Source organism: Anas acuta, chromosome 2 (genome assembly GCF_963932015.1).
Source record: "Anas acuta chromosome 2, bAnaAcu1.1, whole genome shotgun sequence".
NCBI classification, from domain to species: Eukaryota; Metazoa; Chordata; class Aves; order Anseriformes; family Anatidae; genus Anas; species Anas acuta.
In genome coordinates, this window is record NC_088980.1 from 29,104,294 (window position 1) to 29,131,204 (window position 26,911).

The 26,911-nt window shown below is 38.7% G+C and overlaps 2 protein-coding genes across 2 annotated transcripts in view; one reads left to right on the top strand and one right to left on the bottom strand.

The window, feature by feature from the left end:
• Positions 1–12,051: 12,051 nt before the first annotated feature.
• Positions 12,052–20,727, top strand: LOC137852376 (von Willebrand factor D and EGF domain-containing protein-like). Its single transcript, XM_068674050.1, has 5 exons — positions 12,052–12,363; positions 15,703–15,798; positions 17,982–18,086; positions 18,833–18,928; positions 20,280–20,727. Exons 1-5 carry the CDS (start codon positions 12,108–12,110, stop codon positions 20,387–20,389), a joined length of 663 nt encoding a protein of 220 aa, XP_068530151.1. The 5' UTR covers positions 12,052–12,107; the 3' UTR covers positions 20,390–20,727.
• Positions 20,728–20,731: 4 nt separating this feature from the next.
• The window catches only part of VWDE (von Willebrand factor D and EGF domains), a 48,303-nt gene continuing 42,123 nt past the window's right edge, over positions 20,732–26,911 (bottom strand). The window contains exon 30 of the mRNA XM_068674049.1: positions 20,732–26,515. Coding sequence (XP_068530150.1) covers positions 26,495–26,515 — 21 coding nt within the window. The 3' untranslated portion in view covers positions 20,732–26,494. The remainder of the gene's footprint in view (positions 26,516–26,911) is intronic.

A 26,911-nucleotide genomic window follows, 5' to 3' on the forward strand; every position in this document is an offset into this window, starting at 1 on the left:
ACAAATTCTTCCAAATAGTTTTCTATTAATCTGTTCATAGAGCTTTCTCTAGCTCTTCTCATCACATTATCCTTTTAAATTTAGTTTTTATTGTATACCTTGCCGTCTGAATGCTGAGCAATCCTTCCTTGACAACATAATGCAGTATTAGTGCTTTCTGCATCTAACCCAATATCATGCCTGTGTGTTTAGGACAGAAATACAATAATAGTATTTGACACACAATTAAATGGCTCATTGCCATTCCTCTGAACTGTAGGGCTCTTTTTGTCACAGGTAGATCAGAACTGGGAAATTCCTCTGTTTCCAAATCCTATTATGGTGACATACTCTATAACAGTGAATTTGCTTGGTCACAGGACCCTATGGTACATTAGGCAGTGCTAGAACTGTGGAGCTACACCTAAACCAGGATATTGAAGGCATCCACATCTCTTTGCTGGTAAGGGACCAACAGTCATGATATAGCCTGCCCCATGTGAACTGCCTTGCTCAGTAAAACAGTACGGCTTGGCTCTAATACTGTTAGAACATCCTCTAATTGCACAATTTAGAAAGTGAGTGTACACAAAACAGTAAAGGGAAAAATGAAGTAGGCCAGGCCATGGGGCTGCATAAATACATGCTCCTGCTTCCTCCATGCTTTGACTGTCCTGACTTCAGCTCTTGTTTGTTTGTTAGTGCTTTGTAAACCTCCAGCAAGGAATGAAAACCAATCTCCTCAATCCCCCCCCCACCAAACAGCAAACTCCAGGTTAGTAATCTATGATATCCCTCAACATATCAAAGATTCTTTCAATAACCAATTTAATGGAGGCTGAACAACCAAATCTGCAAAATTGTGATTTTTCTTCTTGTGAATAGAAATAACACAAAGAAGGGTGAATTTCAGTGAGCTTTAGTTCTGGCTGAATCCAAGCAAATCAACTTAAGCATTGCTCATTCTTCACAAAAACAAATAAAATCTGCATGCTCTGTTTGCACCATTGCTATATATATGTTAACATGGAATTGTATTTCAAGATAGGACTATAATCCCAGTTTATCAAAAAAAAAAAAAAAAAAAAGAAAATAATAATAATAAAATAATAATAAAAAAAATCCCAAGGCATGTTTCTAGGTTGTATTTTTTGTTGATGTTGGGTAGTGTGTTATGTACTGCTTGGATTTGGTGTTTTGAAAGTACCTCTAAATTGTACTGCAGTCATTTAATGGTTACTAAGGACTTCCACTACCTATACTGCTGGCTGTGCACAGAACCTAAAGAAACTGATGAATTCACTGACAGTGAAGAACAATCATACTTCTGGCCAGCAAATAATCTAGTAGGTTTGGGGATAAAAAAGCCTCTGGGGGAAAAGGCAGCTAGCTGCCATTACCAAATAAATGGCAGGAAGTCATACTTCACATGGCACTAGAATAACATGAATGACATAGCAAAGCAAAAGCTAATAACTGCAGCCGTTCTGCTGGGGGCGAGTAATTGAGAGACATAGGAAGTAGTTTTAGGGATGCTGAAAATACATCATTATTGGCTATTTGATGGGACATGTCAAAAAGCAACAGTCAGCTGCAAACCAAGACACATTTGAATAGATGTATCTGTTGCAGCCTGGACAATATTCCACAGATGCAGAGCTAATGACGTATGCAAGGAAGAAATTTAGGTATTTCCACTCCAGTTTAGCTCTGTTATATCCATGAACAGCCTAGATCTAAGCACCCACCAAGTCTCAGGGAGACAATGGGATGTACTATATGGGCTGGCTAATTCTGTCTGTTGCAAAGCCATAATGGCCAATACTGAATGCTAGGATTACAAAGGCGACACCAAATTCTTACAGCCTCATAATAACTCCATTCAGGCTCCTAGACTATACTGTGCATTGACTTCCACCTCAGCATACAGATAATAGCAGTAGAGGATAAACATCTATGAATATGGTGTTATGCCACGTAGGTGTTCTTAGCAGTAGAAAATAGGGAACAATGGTTTGGAAAAATAAAGTTTTATTTGTTTTAGGAACAAAAAATATAACCCAGACTTTCACAGTTGTAATTTTTGTAATTTTCCTTGTTTTGTTTTCCTTCAAAATCAGTCTTACCTGGTTTTGACTGTGTACTGCTTATTTTGCTTCTGCAATCAGTCTCATTACATTTTGTAACAAAGAAGGTAATTTACAAAGATAATGTACAAAGGGATAGCCAGTAACAGTAGCATGAACCTACTTCTGGCTAATAGCTAGGTGGTAATGCTGGTTTTTCCCTGTATAAATGTCAGTGATTTTTGTGTAAGCAAGATGATTGCTACCTGGCTTTGACTGTGCTGCTCAAGAAGAACTTGTGTCTAAATGCCCACTAAGAAAAATCCATGTGGGTGTAAACAACTAAGGCTTTGACGATGTTTTTCGTACCTTCTGCCTTCTTTCTGAATAAAAACATGTACTTAAGAGGCTGATGTTATGCATCAAGAGACCTGAGTTTGTGCAGTGGTGTTGGTGCTGGATGGAAAGGGTGCTAAGGAGGCAGGAACCATGAGTCCTTGGAGCATCAGCTTTGTGTTCTTGCGTAATGAAAACAAACAAATGAAAAAACACTTTTAATGGTGAGTCAAACACAACTGATGCTTCACATTGATTTCTGGGCATAAAGGTCAGTATGAATTGTGCCTGGAACACTGGAGTGAGCTGGCCGAGAAGGGAAGCAATGGCCCTGTTTTTGTGATCTTCAGCCCATCCACTCCTCTGAGTGACATTAAAAAGAAAACGAAACAGATTTACAACTTACAGAAAGAGCGTGACTGCTTTGTCACCATATTCCTCGCAAATACATACTGATCTGCATTTGCAGGGCTGGCTTATTTTAAGATGTCAGGGCAGTAGGATACCAAGTTTATCACAGCAAGTGACCAATTTTAGAAGCTCTAGGAGAGAGCAAAAACAGAAGTTTTCTCCTTTACTTCATAGACCATGCAGTCCGTATTAGCTCATAAACTAATATGGTGTAAAGAATGAAAATATCAACCATGGAAGAATCAAGTTGATCACCTTCTAACAGTGAATTGCCTTAATTTTCTTTCTTACTGAAGTATTTTTGTAAAATGCTATAGTCAACCAATATAGGATGTTAGAAAGAACCCCATGTTTCAAAACATGAGCAGATACACACACACAAAAAGAATGTTACAAAATTGTTTATGCAGATGTGATAGTTCTTGAAAGATATTGCTGGTAAATATTGTTAATGGCACGTTTGTCACCTGCTGTTGCTGTGGTGAAATACAATTATTGATTAGAAGTAATTTTTATCATTTTGAACTGCTTACACCAGACACAATTCTAAAGAGAGGATGGAGATACGATTTAATTGATACTGTCAGAGTATAATATTTGTGTTGTTTTATTCCATTCTTCTGTGGGGCAGGGGAGTGTCAGATCCCTGATGACAGTTTGACAAAAAAGACGATGTTAAAACAGGGAAGGTATGTTCTAGCATTGTCTACTCTACTCATTTAAGGGAAAGGAGATGCTAAGTAATGCAGGACTAGACCTTGTCATCACTGAAATCAGTAAAAATGAAAGATTTCAACATTAATATTAACCATTGTATAAAGGAAGAGGCTGTCTTACAAACTGTAGAATCAAAGCTGGTTTTCAGATTTATTTATTTATTTTTTTAACTTCTGTTGTTCTCTTTTCCTAAAATATGACATTGTATATATGTCCAGTCTGCCTATATATCTGCAGCCAACAATTTTAAGTGTGTGGAAGCAAAATCATCTTACGCATAAGTAGTGTGATCTGAAAGTGCTAAGAAGCTGGGCTTTTAGTGTGCTTCACCAAATTTAATCAACAAATGCTTTATTTTCAGTTGTATGAAATGCTTTTTTTTGAGCTTGTTTCCGGCATCAAAGTCCTATATATGCGGTACACCATCCATTACACATCTATATGTGGGATCAGCAGGGTGATGTGATTGCTTTGTGCCAGTGGGGTGATGCAAGGGATTGCATTAGCAATGCTTGCAGATTTGCATTAGCAAATGGGGTTTCTTGTGTTTTAGAACTTGATTCAGGATTTATTGACTGGGACTAGGCTAGAATGTCAAGCTACCTCCGTCTCTGTATTCATGTGCTTATGTTCAGAGGTATGTATGTATGTACAAGGCTCCCATTTTATAAAAAAGTAAAATTAAGGACTGCATTACCCACCCTAGGAGCTCAAAATACAGACACACACACAAAAAAAATAACAGTTTAAAAATAGTATTTTTTAGAAGTGAGCAGAAACTAGGAAGCTTCGAGAATTTTATCTGCTTGAGTTTCCTGGGATTGTATTCTTGAGCTCTTTTTCCCAGCTATCAGGAATTAGAAATGCTTTCAGAGTTGAAACTACTCACAGAGTTCCAGAATCTGAAGATTTAGGCAAAACAAACAACAAAAACAGCTGTAAATACCCTTCACAATTGGTAGTATTTTAAATATAAAAAAAATACAACTACTACTAAGCAACTGTTGTTAAGTCTTCAGTACTTAAGTATAGACAAAAGTGTCCATCACAGTTTGTGCCCATCAAAGGGGCTTAAATGCAGGCACAGAGATTTGAGATCAGCTATTAAGTGGGCTATAACAAAGATCCTGTTTTTTTTTTTTTTTTTTTTTTTTTTTGTGTGTGTGCTTTTAATGTTAAAATGTCCTGTATTCCTGGATCTATTCACTTCTTCTACCTGTTATCACTGTGACCATAAGTGAGTCAGAAGGCCTGCTGTCTGCACTGGGGCCTGCCTCCCAAATAGTTCTTTCAGTGTGCCAAGTGAAGTACTTGTGGTTCTGCGGCCTGCAAAACCACTAATGTTGTAGTTTAGTGGAAAAGATGTGTTTTGGTTCCATAGTTCCACCAGGCTATGGCATTCATCTGGTCATGTAGGTCTACATTAACTTACTTTCATTGGTACTAATGGCCATTTCACTTGGTTGGTTGGCTACCATGAATTTTAATTCAGCATCAACCTGATTGTCCTGCTGTTGTTAAAGACCTATGTTGGCAACTCCTACTTTTCAAGTTTCTTGGGCCCAAATTCCAGCTCTTAAGACGTGATCCTTTGACATGATCATACCTGTGCAGGCTGAAAAGATGATATCTACTGTGCGTAAGATGAAGGATAGCTTTCTTTAGAAATAAACTATTACTTGACTTCTTTCTTCTTTCATAATCATTTCCTGGCCAAGCTTGCACAGATCATATGAAATATTTGGTGCAAGTTTCAAATCATGTCAGCACATTTAACACAAACAAATAATACCCTGTATATCCCAGTTTTGCTGTTAGTTCTAAAGGGGAGTTTCCTAACAACTTTCTCTTGCCTCACCATTTGTAAAGAGGTTGTGTTATTTAACTGTCCCTCAGCAGTGCTGTGAAAATTAGCATAATCAGGCAACGTTTACAATTAACTTTAAACTTGTCTAGTGCTGCTAAGCTTCTAAGTATCATTTGCTATTTGTTTCAGTTTCCACTTTATTTGTTGAGAGGTGGGATTAAGACACTATGACTTAATGATGTGAAAAACATGAAAACATGTATTAAACCAAATTTATTAACCATCAGCTGCCAAACTGAAGTCTTCTCTGTTTGTGGACAGTAAAGAACTGATTGTACTTTTTTTTTTTTTTTTTTTTTTTTATATATATAAGGGAGCATTGACAGTGCTGATGTTTTGAATGAATTCCAGCATGAGTAATTACATCCTACCATATCTAAATATCAATTAGACGTGGTCTTTTTTCACTCATTTCCTGTTCCACATTGCTGGGTTGTGTTGCTGAGCACTGTTGAACAGTAGGCACATTCACCCTAAAGTTGGCAGCATTTTTCTGGCAGACAAAGTGATATCTTTATGACCCAAGGATGAGCCTCTGGATACTTCCACAGACACTGGTTTTGCTGCGGGGCAGCTTGCATGATGTTACTTTGGCTTACATCAGCATAAGAGTGTGTAGGGATTACAGTACAATAATAGCTATATGAATACCGAATGATTAATAAAATTTGAAACCTACTGTGGACAGATGATAGGTATAAAGCAGAATCCTGTAAGGCACAGACTTAACTTCTGGAACAGTATATAAAATTCACTACTCAATAGTGTGGGAGGAGAAAAAAACCTGTCTCAATTAGTATTTACTCTCTTGGGATTTTCCTCAAGTTCATCAGGATGAATTGTGAACATGGACTTTCTACTTCAATTAATTTACAGAACATTAGGTCCCTGATATTTGTACTGTGTTCAGTGATGTGGTATCTAAGTTATACTCAGTAGTTACACCAAGTGCTATTCAATTATTCTTTTCATTGGATATTGTGCCAAATTTCTTTGAGGGCAAAACATAAGATGCAGTGAACAAAAAAATCATTTATTTATGAGGGACATGGTTGAGAGCCCTCGAGTAGTGAGGAAATCAAATTCTTTTCATTTGCTTGTGAGCTCACTTCAGCACCTTAGCGGAATATATTAGAAAAGGACTGTTTCAGTTTGACTTTGTAAAATACCAAGCCCTTTAAACTCCACGTCAAAATTCAAGGCACTCGGCACCTTGCAATATCATGCCTTTCTGGGATGTAGGGCCTGATACTACAGTGTTGAAGACAACAGGGAGACTTCTGTGTGGCTCCAAAGGAAGCTGCATGAAATGTCTAGGAGTTTCAGTTCATCTGGACTTTGATCTTCAGGAGTCATGTCTGTATATGAAGGACAGATTTTGTTTCCGCTGAAGCTGATGGGTGTGTGCTTTGCTTGGCACCTTTCAGGTGGTGCTTAGGATGCTTACAGAACTGGGCTAATCTTACAACCTAAAGTATGAGCAGAAAATTCTACTACAGTGAGACTGGCCTCAGCTTTCAAAAGGATTAAAATGGGGCAGTATTTGTGTAAGCACTTGGTCCTTCCTTGTTGGAGCGACTAACCAAGGTGATGGGCAGCAAGATAGGGCCTTGTTTTATAAAATAACAACTTTGAAACAATACTTTGTTTGAGAAGTTGGGTAGAGGGACACTGGCCTAATTGCTTTGTAGAAATGGAAGATGTCTTAGCTTAGACATCACCAAACACTTCCAAAAGATGGAATTAAATTCAACTGTTACCTTAACTCCTTGTTGGAAGTGGAGCTGTTTGCAAGGGAAAGAGACAAGCCTTGAATTTTTTGCTCAGTAAACATATAATAAGTAAAACAAACCTTGTTTATTTTCCTGAGTTCATACATCCGGAGTTCAAATGATGGAGTAGTGACAGAGTGACCTTGGCTTGCCTAAAACAGATTTGAAAAGTATTAAACTGTTTGCACTGAGCATGGTTGGTCTTCTGACAATACTTGTGTATTGCTTGGGGATACCCAGGATCTTCAGGCACAGATTTATTCTTCACTGTAATTGGAAATGCCTAGAAAAGGTGACAATGTGAGACATTTATAACTAATCACAACAACTGAAGTGTTCATTCTAAAATACCTCAATAACAGATTACTACTTCCATGTTTCTATCTCATAAACAACATAAATCTCTGAACAAGAATTTCAACACATTTCAGCTTTATTGTTGGTTAAACATCACATATAGTGAGTTTGCCATTACATGAATAAAATTACTTAATTCTAACAATGGTTTCAAAAGTTTCATAAAGGGCTGGCATCCTTTGGAAGAATATATTTGTTTCAGATAAATTAGGGCTTAATATCATGAAGTGAGGCCTAGATGCATTAATGGAGATGATCTATGTGTAATCCATGCAGGCCATTAATTTTCAACTCCAAAAAGAGATATGCATGGCATGCTTGTACATAGTTTGTACAAATATAACTTTTGCTCACCTAATTCACACATGGGCATGTTTGAAAATAAATTCACATATTGTTGTCTGTCTTTTAACAGAATTATAGTGACTTTTGTACATATTTTTCAAATACCTCCATGGCCAATGACAAACCACTCTCTGAGATACAAACCAGTATGCCAATTGTCAACAAAGAAGACTGATGTTGGTCATAAGTTGCTATTATCTGAAAGATTTGGCATGGGTTTGAGTTGGGATACAGCTTTGAACAATGCTGCTTAACTGTGTCATTACCTGATGGCTTGTCTGTAAATGATAGAATGGAGATCAAGTTATGCTGAAAGGTACTTATACATGCGCATATTAATTGTGATGCTACACTGATATACAAAATGTCAGCTCTGTATATCTGGATGACACTTATTAGAAATAATTAAGTACATCACTGATTCCAGCTGTAGCAGTGCAGCAGTGATTGTGTCAGTGCTTTGAAACTGCACATGCTGCACAGTGCTGGGAAAGTAGCTAGCTGTATAACACCTCCTAACACTACCTCCCACCCCAGTAAATCTACTTAATTAACAAACTAATCCTGCTTTATTATTGTGTAGCACCACACTGCAATTACCCTCTAAAATTTCATAACCTGCTTTCTAGGCTTACCATAGTCTTACAAGTCAGTACTTCTGAGCGCAAGTTGTGCTGTACCATGGCTGGCCATCCAATAAAATGTGAAGTTCTCTGCTAATGCAATGTAATAAGTCCTTGAAGATAGGCAAGAGACATGTGCGTGTTCTAGGATGGTGAGAAGTGGGATTCCCATGGAGTTGTGGGAGAGCCTAGCCTTGTACCTACCTTGCCTTACATGGAGCAGAATCCCAACTCCACGTGAGCATCCTCATTTCTGCAGTATGTCACTGAGGACCTTAGCTTGGGTTATAATGCAGGTTTGATTTCATCCCTGTATTCTCTAGACTGGAGACCAGTGCCCCTGAAAAGGCAGTTAAACATTGTTATCTATGACTCAGGTAGACACTATAACAGAAGGATTTAGATGCTCCTTCCTCTACTGCTTAAATAAGCAAGAGAAGAGCCCCTTAATGTCGTAGTTCTAAAACCGTGAAACGTGAACTCTACTTAGCAACTTCAATAACCTTTTTTTTTTTTTTAAATCAGATTGTGCTTCTAGGAATAAAACATGTCTGATACATAGAGGCATTTCTGTTTTCATTGAGAGCCTCTGTTAACATGACACAAACCCTTTAAAATGCAGACATGCACTCAGCAAATTTGATAAGCCCTGAGATGAATTTAGATGCACAAAGATGGTGAAGCAACATAATCCTTCCTACAGAAGATAATGTTTAAACAAATTTATTTCATTCAATGAAACACCTGGGCAAGCTTATTTAGTATAGTCTTTGCATTTAATTAGCTCTGCTGAAGGGGTACTTACCATATTTCAAAATGTGATTTATTTTCTTTTGTATTAATTATCTTAACATCCTCAAAGGAAACCTGGAGAGAGAGGTGGAAAAAAAAAAAAAAGGAAAAGGGGAATTGGAGGGAAGACTCTTAATTAATCTGAGCCATCAGAAGTCATCTTTTTGGAATAGGGTAGATGGGATATGGGATTGAAAATAAATAGTACTTTAAAAGTCCGACTCCCTACATGCATAACGAAGAATAGTCATTAAAACCCGAAAAGAACTCTGTGTGAATTAATTGTTGCTAGGCATTGATATCAGAAATGCATGCTTACATGCTAAACTGTCATATGGAGAAAATTCAAAATAGAAAAATAAATATGTGAAGAACTCAATATGGTCAAAATTATCGGCAGAACTTAAGGAAGCGTAAAATTGTGATGTACTCAAAGAACAATATAGCCCAGAGTCAATGTCTGTATTCTTTCTGTATCTTTTTGTTGTTGCGAGGCTGGCATAAACAAAGCTATTCCTTTTGGGAAGAATTTATTCCCCAATATATTTCTAGCAAGTAATTTTACCAAGAGTGCTGTAACTACACAATCGAATTACATTCATGCTTTTAAGAGGGAACAGTGTATATACAAACAGGAGACTCTCTGCAACACAAGTGGAACTGCAATATGAACAAGATTTTGACATTTTTTGTTCTAGATGTCATATTCTGTTAATTTTCTAACTTACGTACAAGCAAATAAATCACAGGTTTTTTTGTTTGATTGTTTGTTTTTTCCTGCAGCATCAACGTTATGGCAAGGGGTGTTTGCAACTTTCACTGCACAGGATGAATCTAATTGTATGTGTATTGGTATCATCTGAAAGTTGCTATGGTTGCCTGGGTACAAGCAAGAGGAGAATTGTGCCCATTTTAGGCAGTTATTCAGTATTGCACTTACAGGCTTCCCTTGTTTAATCATTTAACATGTCACTTTGTTCCTTGAAAAGCTAAATACGGTCTTGTAAAGATCATATTACACTCACCTTAGTTTTTGCAAAAAGCCAGACAGCGCACTATACTATTAGCAGCAGACTTGCCTTGTATTTTAATCCTTCTAGGAACTGTATGTTCCAAATACAGGGATGAAATCCAGTTTTCCAACAGAAAAAGGATTTTTTTTTCTTTTATTCTTTCAAGAAATTACACAAACTTTAGTTTCCAATTAAAGTGAACTCACTTATTGGATTGTACCACTGATCCACCTAGGCAACAAGTCATGCTGTTTTATGCCAGTCGCAAAACTAGTTTGAAGTAAAATCTCACTAGTTAAGTAAAACTTGTTTATTTTTCTCTAGTTCTATAAGATGCATGAGGTTTACTTCACTTCTCTGTACACAATTTGTATAAGTGTTTTTACTATCCTTTTATTGCTATTAGTCAATAAAGCTCCCTTGAAAAAATTCCCTTGGGCTCGATCTTGGCATTGAAAGTATTTGCTTTCCCTGGGAGCTACTTAAAGTGATAGGATGTGCTCATGAAAGATTGGAATAATGAGGGAAAAAAATAGCTTTTTGATCATTTGTGTTTTGTTTTGTTTTGTTTTTCCCCCATGTTCTTGCAACTGAAGATAAATATTTGAAATATTGCTGTTTGATTTTTTTTTTTCACAGAATTTTATCCAAACAATACACTGCCAGAGACTGCATGTTGGTTGAGGAAGCAGCTTGAAACTCATTTTCCTTCTGTTTTCCCATCTGCAAAATGGCAGTGAGTTTAATAACTCAGCCCTCTTTCTCCCTCAAATTCCCTTTCAAATACTGTCATAATATCCATGTCTCATACTGACTTTCAAGATGATGAGTAGAAGTTAGAGTTTCTAGACTAAAAGAGGTGGGAATATCAGTCATATTACAAGAGCTGTAGCTACAGCTTACAGATGCCATCCTGAGAACAGGTGCAATGGTCAAAAAAAGGCATGGTTTATGGTAAGATGGGCTCACCTGAACTGCACGCAGCTTAGTCCAGCTAAATGACCACCTGCTAGCTGCTCAGTCATTAAACTCTTTATTTGATGGCTGTGCATCTCTCTCAAAATATGGGTATATAAAGGAAGCTGTGGGGACCTGGGGGTTGGCCTCTTCTCACAGGTAACTAGTGATAGGACTAGAGGGAATGGCCTCAAGTTGTGCCAGGGGAGGTTCAGGTTGGGAATTAGATCTTTCTTCTCAGAAAGAGCAGTCAGGCACTGGAACGGGTTGCCCACAGAGGTGGTGGAGTCACCGTCCCTGGTGGTGTTCAAGGAAGGGTTAGACCTGGCACTTAGGGATGTGGTTCAGTGGGTGATATTGGTGGTAGGGGGATGGTTGGACCAGATGATCTTGGAGGTCTTTTGAAACCTTAATGATTTAGTATTGGCCATCTAGCTTCACGAGCACTGGATGATATTCTGTAGTCAGATCTCTGCTTTAACAGTCCTCTCTGGTTTGAAAGAATTCCATCAAGCCATGGGTTTTACACTTGTACTGTCCCAAAGCGTAGGGGTGCGAGACCTCATCCCTGCTCACTTAGGAAGCCCAGGAGGTGCCAAGGGAGCCCTGTGCCAGCAGGACTGGCACTGTGTGGGGCCATTTGGGGGTCGTTTATCTCCCCAGCTGTGGGGCCCGGCCTCTGCCCCACACCCCCAGCTGCCCGTGAGGGGTGCGTGAGACCGGCTGGGGTGAAAGGGTGAGGAGGAGGAGGAGAAAACTGAGGTGTGTGGGGGGGGGGAACGAGGGGGGCGTGCATGAGCGGGGGGAGAAAGGGGAGTGAGCGGGAGCGGCGGGGAGCGGAGCGCAGCGGGCCGGCGGCGAGCTGCCGGGCCATGGCGCAGCGGGCCGGGGGCGGCGGTGGCTGCGGTGATGGAGGCGGGGGGGTCCCCCGGCGGCTGGTGCTGTGGCTGGCCCTGTGGGGGCTGTGGGGCGGCGGCGGCGATGCCCAGCCCGGCCGGGGGGCTGCCATGCCCTGGGGCTGGGGCACGGCGGCGGCCTGCAGCCCTCGCTGCCTGCACGGCGGGCTGTGCCTCGGCAACGGCACCTGCCTCTGCTCCAAGGGCTACGAGGGCGAGCTCTGCCAGCACGGTAACGGGATGGGGATGGGGTGCGGGTGTGGGGCAGGAGGGGGGTGATGTGGGGTGGATGGAGGCAGGGTGAGGGGAACGGTGCTGAGAGCGCAGCCGGCGGTCAGCAGGTGGGTGAAGATGCTCGTTTGGGTGTGGAATGATGGTGCCGTCAGCGGGTCGCGTTTTATCGTCTGAAGAGCCTTTAAATGCCTGTTTGATGAATAAGGTTCTGCATTGGCATCCCTCTGCCGTTTTCTCAGTGAGTGTAAACCCCCCTGGGCAAGGGGTGATGCCTTTGGAGGGCTGGCTGCTGTCTGGACCTGAGCAATGTTAGGTGGTGCTGCTAGGTGGGGTCAGTGAGATGAGTGCTGAGGAAAAGGTAAAAATGTGTGTAGAAAGCAGGTTGTTTGCTGGGTTCCTCGTTTGTTCAGAGTACACTGTGTTCATCAAAATACATTATTTCCTAGATATAACCCGACCCATAGAGTCACTTGCACACCCCGTTTCAGTGGTGGTTAAGTTGGAATGAATGGAAAAACCTGTTCCTGGTGGTCTCTAAGGGGAGATGAAGTATTTCTGAAAGCATTGCTTGATGTACAAAATGCACGTGAGAGGAGTTTCAATCTGAACCCTATTTAGTGTAATGTTCCCAATTTCTAATAGTCTACTTCAAAAGATGAACTCTGGAGCCCTGTGGCTAATAATTGCTAAAACCTGGTCAGTATCAGCAGAAACTGTGTTGCCTTATGTCTTGTCCTGTGGGAAGAGGTAATGCATTTTGTATTGTATTTCTCCTAGTTCTCAGTGCACTTCATCTAAAATGTCATTCTTCTAAACTTTGAAATGGGACGTGTTAGGGGGTGTCCTGAGTGACTTCTGTTACAGGTGCTGAAAATTTCACCCCGCACTGCAGTCACTTCGGGAGTGCTGGTTTATTGAGAACCTGGGTTACCAAGCGGTACGTTACAGTGCCCGGTAACATGCTGTGAACACGCTGCATAATGGGGATGAGTAGTAGTACTGAGAGCTTTTTCCAGACAAATGTTGGACCCTCGCCCTGTTTGGTTTTAGTGGAGGTGTGGAAGATCATCAGAAATGCAGGTCTGTTTATGAGCTAGAGTGGTGAATGACCTGGTATTAAGGGTACCACTGCTTTCTCTGATAAGATCAAAAAAAAAAAAAAGAAATGAGACCTCATCTCTTGTTCTGTCAAGAAATCCACTGAGTTAACTTTTTATCTTCTCACTCACAGAAATCGGAGATTAATAGGATACGTCCATCTAAATCTGTGTATGCATGGTGGGGTTATGCCATGTTTTTTATATGAATATCATGGCTTTGAAATAGTGGGGAAACAAAAAAGTATTTGTGATGTCTCTAGTCTTCCCTGGCTGTTGAGATAATGCAGATGGAAAGGAGAAAATCTGTTCTGTTATTTAAAAAGAAATAATCCAATATTTAGGGAAAAAAAAAAAGTTATTTATTTTTTTTAAATAGATGGTCTTCAAACTGTTACTGGAATTTGTGGTTGCAAGCTAAATGAATCTAATAACATACATAGATCCTTGTTCAGTATGGGCTGTGAAATAACATAACCTGTGGAATTGCAAAACACGGACATAACAAAGGGAAAAAGTTGAGTGAAAGTTTTCCTAGTGCAATTCTATCTGGTTGAGTGGGTTGCTCAGAAAAGAGATTTACTGCTTAGCCTTCTTGCTCCACGTGGGATTGCAGCGACATGCCAGGCAAGCATCTTGTGGTGGCAGGTTCTGTCTGTCCCAAGAGCTTACTGGATACTGGGATGTTGCAAAATACTTCAGGGTGTTTTTGGTGTAATTTTTATTTTAGTGAGAAGCTGTGGATCTGATTCCTCCCATATATACAGTCTTGCTTATTCTGGGAAGTTAAAGAGCAGTTGCTGATATTTTGGCAAAGCATAAAACACGCATAAGGAAAAGATATGCAGTTTGTAGGCTGCAGATTTCAGGACAAAGCTCCTTCATGCTGTCCCAGCTCAGTGGTGAAATGCTTTCTAGAAGGTGTTTGCCTTATGGAGAGTCTTCAGCTCTATAAATTCTATAAATACACAGAATCATAGAATCCTTCAGACTGGAAAAGACCTCTAAGATCATCTAGTCCAACCTTTAGTCTAACCATATGGGAAAGTATCTGCCTGTCCAAATGGTAATAGTTAGCAGATGAGAATAGCGTAGGGTACCAGCACTGCATAATACACAGAGCTGTGCTTTTGGGATCTCATTGCTATTCTCTTGGTTCCTTTCTGTCAAACACCAGCTCTTCCCTCTTGCTGTTTTCTTCATGTAAGCACGTAAGTGGTGTCAGATTTAACTGTTAGGTCGTCGGGGCAGAGTTTCTCTCTTGCTTTGTACATGACTCCACAGTGGTATTCTGATATCGATATTAGTATATTTTTTTAGCATAAATAAAATAAGCCTTATAAAACTGGGAGGAAAAAAAAAAAAAAAGAAAGAAAAAAATGAAAGAAAAAAAAAAAGAGAGAAACTGAATTTTCCTAAGGTGGAGATATTTTAATTTATGGCATTTCCAATGAGCTGAAAGCATCTAGTAAAACAGTTATGTAGTGCTGAGTGCTGAATGTTTCTTTCATATATGTCTGCATCCTTTATTTACATGCAATACTCATTGTGCAGATATTAATGTATTCTTCAGTTGGATTTTGCCCTCATGTTGCCACCAAGCAGTGTGGTGTTATTCAGTGCTTACTTTTTTCCTCTTCCATCAGTCTCAGACTTCTCACTCATCCAGTCAAAAGACAAAGCAATGTCATGTAGAGAGCTCATCTTGCACTTGTAGGTAATTCAGATCAGACCCTCTGAAACACATAGCTTCCTAAAATTTGGGTGTGAATAAATGCGTGTTTTCTCAGAAACCAGGGGTGATTGAGGAATGGTTTATGAAAATCCTGGCAAGGATTTGCAAAACTGAGCTTCTTATTTGCGCCTTACACAACATATCCAAGCTGTCAGCAATGAAATAGTTGTGGAATCTAGGATGGCCACAGATGCTTTTCTCCCAACAAATGATTTAATTGTGAGAGAAGTTACATCTATCTTGGATGATTTCTAAATGGTCATTTCAGACAGGTCTTTGAGAGGCCAACTGAGGGGGGAAAAAAAAAGGTGACGAAGGAAGCGATGACATCTCTCTGTGCATGGAAACTTTTTCACTAGCAGTGTGGGATGGCAGAACAAACGTATCTTAGGAAATGTGAAGGCAAACGGAGTACTCACTGACTAAAATAATGCACATTTCTTAGGTACTTAAGTAATAGGTTTGGTAAGCTTCACCAAGGTTTGTTTGTTTGTCTTTCTTACAGCCACATGTTATCCAAAATGCAAAAATGGTGGGGAGTGTCTGAGACCTGGAAAATGCAGATGTCCACCTGGCTATGGGGGTAGATACTGTCATAAGGGTGAGTAAAACCCAAACAAGTGATAGCTTGGGAAGACTTCAAGTTTGGAAACAAAATGGTTTTGGGACTTCTCAAGTGCAGGCTTAATGTTTTTTGAAATAATGACCTTAATTGCTTAGACTGACTTTACTGTCAAAATATGTATGTCCTATGGGATCCGTGTGCTTACAAGATAATAGTGTGGAGTATATGTATTTGTTCTTGATTGAGAATTTCTTGTGAGAAATTGAGAGAATTTTCTCCCTTGTAAATGCATTGTTTATGTGTGTGTAAATATTTTGTGTTTTAAATGTTGTTTAGCTATAGAGCAGACTTTTTTTTCTAATTAATTTCATCAGATGATTTGTACAGATACGTATTTCTGTGTTAGGTGCCAGAAGAATCTCGCTGGATTCTCTGTTTATTCTTGGTGTTTATTCCATGGGCCTTTGTTGTATTTCCTTCCTAACGTTAAATAGCTACCGGAGCTTACCTGAAACATAACCTAAAGTGGATTTGGAACTTGACTTGCTTCTGCAGCTCTCTGAAGCCTTGTTGCTATTGGGTTGTCTATGGGGGTTTTGGAATTTCATGAAGAAAGTGTGACCTAAGCTCACTTAGCATGGTGACGTCTAAGTTTACCGAACCTTAAATTATAGCTCTGGGATGTTAACTAGGTTGAACGGGAATTCAAATGCTAGTGATAATGTCAAAATTGTTAATGTTATAGACAAATTAGGAAGATAAGGAACTTTCCTCTCATGAAGATCTGTGTAAAAATAATGTGTAATGCATTGAGAAATAACTATTCATCTTGTGTAGTTTACAATATTGACAGCAACGAGGTAAACTGGAGCATGGTCAGTTTTGTTTTTCAGCAATAGGATGTGTGTGTGTGTGTTATATGCACACACATATATGCTTTCAGTTGTTTTTTAAGAAATTATGTTAGTAGGGTCTGCATGGAAGGGAAAACTTGATGTTCTCAGAAGAGTCTGAATCAGAAGCAATGTGATAGATATTACATGAACAGAAAAAGCAGAATAGGGAATTGGTTTATTACCATAGACTAGACTTGGATCTCTATCCAAGCAAATGTGCTGCTTGTGTTTTGTGTGTCCTCCCTGTGGGGCAAAGGATGTGCTTGCGGTCACCTGTAAGGTGCAGTATTGTGGCTTACAGAGCCTGGATGTGCAAACTTGCTGTGAAGAGCAGTGTGCTATTAAATACATCAGCTTACACTGTGCAATAAAGAAATGCAAAAACAAGCTCTGAAGAGCTTTTCTAACTGTGCTAGAGTAAACTTGTGTGCCCTTGCATATTCAGTCTTTGTGCCAAAAATCTGTTAGCTGAATTCATGCTCAAAACTTGTGGTAGAAGAGGGATTTAAAGCTTTTCCTAGGAAGCATCAAGCAGGCATCCTGACTGTCCATCATTATAATGAAGGGTAGAAGTTTCTCTCCCATAAAGTGAAGGTGCTGTATACATTTACATTCATTCTTGTGGAAGGCTGCATTTGATTGTACAGAACAGTGATTATGCCATATTTCAGAGATGATAGTGCACTACACAGTTGATACCAGTCATATGTCTGGTATAAATAATGCTTCATTAATTAGTCCTTCAGGGCTTTGACATGTAGAACACTTCTGAAATGAGGAAACTTGCTTAGCTGACCTGTGGTAAAGCACCACTCAGCTGCATTATAGTCATAGGTTTATTTGTCAAAGCAATATCCCCTTCTCTTCTTGCTCTTGTTATGTGTAGGAACTCTCAGGGAAGGAAATATGTGAATTCTTGACCATGTGTTGCTGATTTACCAGCTGTGATTTGGCTAGATCGATAACAATGTGCATGATAGTAGTTATAGTGGTGTAGCAGCTGAACATTTGGTTCACAGTTATCTGGGGGGGGGAGCACAGCTATTTTGTGCCGTAATGATAATCATGCTTGTTAGTTGGTACTCTCAGGTTAAATGCTCAACAAGCATTTATGCACGTGCTTAATTTTAATGGTGCGATGGGTTGGCATGGTTCTGTCACCATTGCTGACATGATGGAGCTGCGTCTTGCTATGAATAGTCAAAATCTTAGTCTTTGCAGAAATGATAAAACAAATAGTCGATGGTAGCCAGCTGTTTGAAGATATCTGTTCAATTTCCTCTGCTGTTCCTGAAATGTAGTGTGTATGCTGTCCTTCTGCAGTAAGCTGTGAAGGAGGCTGCCAAAATGGTGGGGAATGCATCTCTGTCAATGGGGTTGTGAAGTGCCTTTGTGCTTCTGGCTGGACAGGATCAAGATGCCAAGAGGGTGAGTATTTACACTAACACGCCTCATCTGTACCACTTAAATGCTGATAGTCCTTAAGCCCTGTAAACAAGCCCTGATGGACTCTGATGAGCAGTAAAAACAAAGATAATTTGCTAGATACACCATTGAAGTAGTCTCAGTTTTTCTATCACTGCATTCTCAAGAGCAGAAGCCTTACTCATTTAATTTATGTATGTGTGTGTATATATATATATAAAAATACAACCTAAACCAAACTAAACCCTGTGTTTCACCTGGGAGAAAAGTTGAAGAAACTCTTATCTCATGTAAGATGCTTGCGTTACTGTGCTATAAAGTAAGGATGAAGAGACGATGTTATCATGGCATGGGACATGCCAATGTAGTACATTGCATGTTTACATACAGGAAATATTGATGAAAATGTAACTGCAGTGACAAAAGCATTTTAAAAAGAGTAAGAGACTAATAACTATGGAAATGTCATTGCACTGAAACAGAAATGAGAGACCTGCATTATTGGTATGTATTCCAAAAAAAATAGCACAAATTATTCCGCACTAAGATGTACATTTTTTAAAATTTAAACAAAAAATATTGCACAGTCTGCGTGTATATGCCTTTAGAGTAATACCAGTTGAGCATCTGACCTGGAAGAAAATGTTTTTTGCCATTTTGATTCGCATCATCCTGAATATTTCATTCTGTCAGGATTCTTTTATATCAGTTTTATAAATCCTGCTGGCTTACCCATTCTTTCCTTCTAGCAATTTGTCCTCAAGGTTGTCGGAATAATGGAGCTTGTGTGGCTCCTGGGATTTGTAGCTGTCCAGCTGGATGGGTTGGTGGAGCATGTCACTTAGGTAAATAACTTCTGACATTTTTCTTGTATCCATTTCTCTACTTATGTGATTTATACAATACAGTGTTTAAATCTTCAGTGCCTAACAAAGCTGCTAGAAAAGTATTTTAGAGTAGTAAATGAGAGGTTCTTCTGCATACTGGAGATCTTATGTGTATGCATAAGGAATAGATGGCTTTTCACATTGGTCAGAAAGACAGAGCTTTTCTACTTCAAGTAACTTCAGATTCAGTTTTGGTTGTCACCAAATTTGTTACTTAGTATATATTATATTTCAGAAATATTTTGTGTAAACTGAGACCATGGTTTAGAGAACTAAAAATGGCCATTACAGAAACGCTAACACTATTGACATGGATTAGAAGCTTCATTGTATTTTATAGATGTGGAGAAGTGAAACTTGCTTCTCACTTCAAGGATAAATTGGGAGAATCAACTCCAGGTGTAAATGTTGCTTTTGAACTAGATAGGATGGGTGCAAAGTCTGTGGATTAAGTCCTCCCATGTATGAAATATTTGTGTGGCTCTGGGAGTCCAAACTGGCTATCATTAGTTCTGCAATATGTGTATTGTCAAACAAACATTAACATATAAATATTTCAGTGTTCCCATTTGATTAGGAAAATGCTTGTTCTTTGTATTCAGTGGTGTGTTGTGATAGAGCATATTAAAAGATAAGTATAGGACATGCAGAGAAACTATGAAATCCTTGGTACCACTCCCTGCACCAGCAATAATGGTGGAAATATGCAGGTTCTTAGTGTCAGAAAAATAACCATGCCTGAACTACATAGATCTCTATCCGGTTTGACCTCTCTTGGCAAGGGCACTCACAAGCAGATTGAAACCCTCTCATTTGTTTCCTTAACTGGTGTGTAGCTGGGGGACAACCGAAGCAGTGGCTGCTCAGTTCCCTATTGCCCTTCTTTTTTCAGAGGAGTAGGGAAACAGAAGGGCAAGGAGCAGCTAGGATGTGGTAACTGTTTCCTCGTGGATGTGTCCATCCAAGAACTGCCTTGAAAACAAGTTCCAGCAGAAATTTTTATTGGTCCCTCGCTCCCATGGAGGCATCCATCTAAAAATAGTCTGTGCCTTAAAGAACAAAGGAAATGATAGTATTTTAAAAGGGGAATGGAGCATGAGTAAGACTAGCTGTACTGTGGCAGTATTCCAGTGAAGGCCATGAGGCCATAAATTGAGAGGCATTGCTTTTTGGTTCTTCCATTATGCTTTTATTTATACAGTCCCTGTGCAGTCTCCAGGGAACAATTCTGCTAGTACAGTGAGACAAAGAAGAAAAATGATCCTGTGCTGTGCAGAAGACATACTGTGTGTCTGGTGTCTCATTTCAGCTGTATGTAAACTACCTTGTCAGCATGGAGGAAAATGCATAGCTCCAAACGTGTGCAGATGTCGACTGCCCTACTCTGGTCTACAGTGTACAAAGAAAAGGAAGGAATGAAGCAACTTCAGCAAAGATAAGCTGCATTTTCTTCACCATACGGAGATGAAGTCTAGGGGAGGGAGAAATTAAACATGGTAACTAGTTGATTTCAGGTAGCTTTTTGTCTTCAGTATATTAAGTGAATGCTTTTCTCTATGAAAGAGAAGTATTGCTGATTGTAACAAAGCTGTTATAAGTATCCAAGTGTGCTTAGTGTGTGGTGCACACTCCTGTGTGTGTAGTGTATGATTTTCTGCTGTTCTCATTTTTCTTCATAAGCAGCAGTATTATGTCTTGGTTGATAGAACTGACCTTGAAATAAAATTTACTCTTCAAATAAAGTACTTCAAAATGGATCTATTCTTTTTTTTTTTTTCTTCTGACTAGAATTTGTTTTATATTAGTGATGTGTTTTTAAAAAAGCACATGAAACAAAGCATCCTAATTCAGATCGTCAGAAGTGGATGTTAGTTCAAGTCTGATTTACCTTTGATAAGATGACACAGTTGCAAGATGAAGCTTGCAGAGTTTGCATCTCTGTGGAATAACAGCAAAGAGCAAAGCATTTTATTAAAACCCTAATCCTTGCTTTTTGTGTGCTTCCTGCCCCTCACCCCCAATCAGATTTGGATTTTGATCAGTTAAGCCTTATTTAAAACAAAAGAAAAAAAATACTTCTTCAGACAGTTCCTTCTGAAAGCTTATTCCTTACAGATACTCTGACAAAATCCTTATCTTGACTACTTTTACTATTGTAGTATCTGATTATCTCTGTGCTTCCAATTTATTTCTTTTCCTTATTCCAGCAATATAGGGAAATGTCTTTATCTCCATTCTGGAGATGTAGGTGTTGATGATACATTTCTGCTGAAGGCTGTGTCTTTGCAGAAGCAACAAAATAGGGGGCTACAGGCAGGCAGCAAGGAAAAGCCTTGTTTGCCATGAATCACCTGTGTGGAGGATGCCAAGGTTTGCCTTCTGGCCATGCTCCAGTCTGGCTTCATTTAGGTTTTGCAGCATTCTGGGTGGGCTGTAGATCTGACAGACTTCAACAGGCATTGCTCCATGGTTCAGATGTGCTGTTTCTCAAAGGCTACAGTTGAGGAAGATTTTGCCAAAACATGCAAGTTGAACCGTGCAGTTTTCTAAATAATGTCCAAATCTTTTTTTTAGATTGATTTTCATTGTGTTCTAGGTGACATGAAATTTTCAGTGGGAGAGTTTCAGCTTTGCATTTTTTGATCTATTCAACTATGCATTATTTTAATCCATATGATAAAAGAAGATTGTATCTGTGAATTAATTCTCCTATCAAAACATGTACTCTTCATAGGCAGAGTGAAGTACATGGACTTGTTTCCCCAGGGATCACAAGCTACCCAACACTGAGCAGAAGCAAAAGAAATGGTCCATCCTCCTTTACCAAATGTTTCTAAAAGGGATAAACAAAGCATACTGCGGGCAGAGCAAAGACTGTGTTATAGGTCATGGGGCTGCTTTTTTCCACTATGAAGCATTTGCTGTGTTGTGTAGCTGAGAAGCCTTTCTCCTCCTGTGCTTTGGAGGCTGTTGTGTTTTGGTTCAGATGAAACCTGCTACAGGTCCTGTGGAGGTTTTGTTGCCAGAGATGTGGGACAGAGTAAAGGGACTGTATGGTTTTGTGCTGCTTTTGCTATGATACACTGGATATTTCAGACATTCTGGTGAAAAATGTGGTTTTCATGCATGGAACAACAGTTCAGGAGTAGGATATATGATGATGAGATGCTGTGTCTATCGCAGCACACTGCGGTAATCAGGCCCTAATTGAGAAATTCAGGAGTGAAGCTGAATACCTCAGATGAAATACTGGTTGCAGGGAAGTGAATAAATAATAATAATAATAATAATAATAATAAAAAAAAGCATCAGACCCAAGGTTTCACAGTAAATAAGCAGTATGTAAATGCAAGGAGGTGTATCTCAGCTCTGGTCCCGTAAAGCCTGGCTTCTAATAATAAAGCCAAAAGTGACAATAATGGTGGTTAGAACTGAAAAGAGATACTAATATCATTAGGAATATAAGGCGAGGAACAGTCAGCGAAGCAGACCTTTAATTCATGTTCTGAGCTTGCCAGAACAACTGCTGATTTAAATAGTTCCCTGTTGAGGAATGACTAAAGTGAAGTAAGCAGTAATTTGATGGAACACCCGAAGTGTGATGGCATATTTTAGAAATAGCTTGAATGTAGCACCATCTGCTGGCTGAAGGATTTGCTTTTTCTTTTCATTCTGTTGTTTATGAGAAAAATCATTTAGATCTCCACAGTATTTTAAATTGATTTAAAAGTGAATTTCCTCGTAGTTATCTTGAAATAGAACAGAATCATAATGTATTACAAATGACATCCATGTCCCCAAATGATTGTTTCTATGGTCCCACATATATCTGCTTGAAGAGCTGTCAGTGCTCATTTTCTTTTGTTTGTTTCTCCATCCCCTCCCACCCACTGGAAGGTTGAACACGCTTACCAGTTACAGCATGTGATTTTTGGAGCTAGGCATATCTTCCTGTGAACAAAGAGTTATGCATACAGCTCAAAGGTCAAGAAAAACGAGACAGAACAGGTTATTTATTGGAGCTAACTACAACACCTTATAAGATGCTCTGATGTTCATTAAAATGACTGGGAAAATTGTAGGGGAGGTCTGCTGGTTGCATTTTTGATATTCTGTCATTTTAGAGTGTGCATGAAAGGATGAGAAGTGTTTCTTTTTAATGTACCTATATTTGCAGTTTACTGTTTATATTTTCTCTTGTCAGTGTTTGTACCAAGAATGGAGCTGCTTGGTTTATCTGTGAAATATCCTTTATTGACAAAGAATTTCAGCAAATAATTTTTCTAAACTGAGCTGTTTGTGAAAGTTGAACAGAATAACCCAACAATGCCATGTGATATTACAAGAGAAAGAGCAGAAACATCTTAAGTCTTGAAAATACTTCCTAACATAAACATTTCTGTGTGATTCTGTTTATATACCCCAGTGTTATTGTTTTAGTGAGAATTTAAACTTTGAATTTTTCCATTTGGGCAAGTAATGGAGTTGGATATATCCAATTTCTCAGGTAGCTAAAGCTTTTATACTTATTTACGTCAGTGTTTGCACTGATTCTTCTTTGAAGGTTTGCTTTTGCTAGTTGGAAATGTTAAATCACTTTCTATTCTCAGAAAAGACAATATATAATTAACTTCTATAAAAGGAAAATGGTCCACAATTACTCTTTTTTTTTTTTTTTTTTTTTTTTTTTTTTTGTCTTAACCAATATGGATATAAATGTACAAAGGTGAGTCCTTGCTACTAAGAATTGTGGTATGTTCTGTGATATGAGTGGCTCCTTCCTTCCGAAAATACTCATCATACAGCATTTTAAACATCTTGGGTAAAATTCAATCTGTGTTTAGGAGAGTTTCTACTGGTTTGCACAACAGTTGCTGTACATTGGATGATGGATGATGTACATAGGTATCTTCAGTATTTAAAGACAGAGTTCAGTGAAATGACCAGTATTCTTGTATGCCATATTGATTTATTTTTCCTCTTGTTTGTTCCACTTTTTCTCTACCTACTGACTTCTGACTCCAAATCTGATGGAAGAATTCTGACATATGCAGACTGTAACAATGACTTCTTCAAAAACCCTTTCCTGTTACTGCAACCTGGCTAACGTGCTAAGAATCAGCACCATTACCAAAGGGTAACCATTTGGCACAGGTTACCCTTTATTCCATCTGACTGGTACTGTGGCAGCTCCTGCAGTAAACCCCTGCAACCCCCATTCCATGTCCTTAAATTCTTTTTGGCCTAATTTTTGATCAGGCTATGCAATTTTAGAACAATTTCATTAACAGAAGCTGTTTACGTGCTTCTGCTGACAAAGCTTGCGTTAAACGGAGCAACGTTATTGCATTCTGCTTTTCAAATTACAATAAACAAATTCTATTCCATGTGTATGATGAACAACCCAGAAACAAAAGTTTCATGTACTTCAAAACTGCCTAGTAATTAGCTGTCTCTATGCACGTACTAGTAATTTTTCTGTTTCACGTGCTTATTGGAACACAGCTTAACTTTGCATGGAGCATGTACTTTTTAACAAGTGTAGCAAAAATACTTTTTTTTGCTCAGCATGCATTTTGAAGATACAGAAGAAATAATATCCGCTGCTAGAAACATTGAAAATTAATGGGAAATAGTAAATATTGTGACTTTTAAAAAACTTCATTCAGCCTGAAATCCTAGAAAGCCATCTGTATTGGGTCAGCTTTGTGAATGGAGGTTTGTACAAAATCATTAACCAAATACTGTTCCTGACAGGTGTTACCTTAACTCTGTAGCTAAATGACACATGGAGTAGGGATTGTTACAAGACGAGCCTATGCATTATCTTTGTGCCTATGTTTTACAGATACTGTGTATTCAGGGCTTCATCCTGAAGCATCAGTTCCAAAAGCTAGTCAGGTTTTGTTCATAGAGATCATTGTGAGCTGTGAAAAAGGAAACAGTTCAAGTGAAGTAGGTTTTAAATAATAGAACAGTTCCCAGCATGTCTGGCTACCAGCCACATGGATACTGGATTACAAAAAAACAAAACAAGCAAACAAAAAAACTGTTGAACCACTGGAACTTAGAACGCAGGTGGGAGATCATAAGTATTTTTGAAATAAACATCAAGCACTTAGAAATCCATCAGGCATCATTCTGAATGATGCTGAGATTCAAGTATAGGAACTTACTTTGCAAAATGGATTATGGATTAAGAGGACTACCTAAAGGTGAGGAAAAATCTAGGCTCGGAACTCCTCTAACAACTATGAGTTGGCAGTTGGCATTCGACAGTGGCACTAAATGGCAAGATGAGCTTGATTTTCTTCTCATTCAGAATTAGTGCATGTAAATGGGATATTGGTCATGAGATCAGAAAATAATTAAGCTTATTTTTTGGTAAGAAAAATAACCCACAGCCCAAAACAAGTCAAAGTGGTAAAGTTAGATGGCTTAGGTAAAGGGAAGTTTGTGTCCATTACCTGAACTCTGTTGCTGCAGGAATTGAGCAGAATTGTGCAGAGGTGCAGAAATTCGCACCTCTAGGGGAAGGTAGAAGAAAGAAAGAAACTTCAGAAAAACTAAAATTTTATTTGTTCAAAAGTTCTCTGGCTTGTGGTTGGTGATAACAATTGGTTGGAACAATTGGTAATGTGAAAAAAAAATCCATATGGCTTGCTTTCAAATGGTTTCTGATTTGATAGATACAGATGACATGATGTGCAGCAAATGACTACTCTTGTCAGTTCCTATTTTAAGGTTCAGCATGGGACATCTCTGAGTAAAACATTGTCATTTTTCTCTGAAAGACTCCATTTCCTCATCTTTTTGAATGCCATTTCAAAACAGAAGCATAAAAGTCTTATGGATACACCGTTCATCCTATACTCACGTGTGTGTGTGTTTAAGTAATGAAGAAGGCTTGTTACCTTGAAACCAGAATTATTCTGCTGCTGGTTGACTGTCCATGAGACATAGGGCCCTGCCTGCACTGCTACTACTTAAGTCTTGTTTTGGGTTCCCCCTCCTTCCTCACTACCAGGAAGTCAGAGCAATGCAAATACAAGACGAAGAAAAAAATGCCTCTGCTTTTCCTTCGGTATGCAGCCAAATAATATCAATGTAAACAACATTTGAAAACAGAATGTACCATTCACAAGTGATTATGTGTTGCCTACTTTCCTGGAGATGTTCAGCAGATATTACAGTCTCACTCCCATAAAGGAAAGATCATAGTCCAGCTGGCTATATCAACAGACAGAAGAATTTTGGGTGTGTATGGTTCATGAAACCTGTGAGTCCAGTGAAGAATCAGAGGCTGTGAGGTAGCAAAAAAAAAGTATAGAAACACGTGTTACAATTAATACAAGATTGTTGTACTAAAGCTCTTTAAAAATTCATGACTGTAACATGAATTTTTTAAAATAATGTTCTGGATATTCCTTTCATTTAAATAAACTCTGTGAATGCCTTCAAAACTTCTTGCTATTTTCAAGTCTCATACATCCATGCAGCATTTAATTGGTATACTTCTTTTCTTCAACCATGATGTCTTTGTACCTTGGAGGGAAAAATATATAAATGTAAAAGAGACTTTAACTGGACCTGCTTGTTGAAGAAATAATTTTAATGAATCTCTGCTTTCCTGATACGGAAAGAAACAATGTCAAGGTCAGTTTGTGCATATAGATTTTTCATTTGTTTGAGAAAGCAAAATTTGAGAAAGAAAATGTGCCATTTTCATCAATGTATAGCACTGTCCAAATGACCAGCAATGTATTTTCTAGATTAAAGATAGACTAATGCATTGAAGACATATTTATGTAGACATTTAATCTAATTTTTTTAAGTTGCATTTTGGAAATCCAGACCACAAACATTACAGTCCTATTATCTTTATGGTGATCAATATGTGTAGTTTTGTATTTTTGAAGTGTATATGAGCAGTTATTTATG

What these genes read in the sequence shown, in the direction of transcription:
- LOC137852376 (XM_068674050.1), top strand. Translation starts at nt 12,108, where the DNA reads ATGGCGCAGCGGGCCGGGGGCGGCGGTGGCTGCGGTGATGGAGGCGGG. An exon ending in GGGCGAGCTCTGCCAGCACG is followed by an intron (nt 12,364 to 15,702) that starts GTAACGGGATGG and finishes TCTTTCTTACAG; the next exon opens with CCACATGTTATCCAAAATGC. An exon ending in GGGTAGATACTGTCATAAGG is followed by an intron (nt 15,799 to 17,981) that starts GTGAGTAAAACC and finishes GTCCTTCTGCAG; the next exon opens with TAAGCTGTGAAGGAGGCTGC.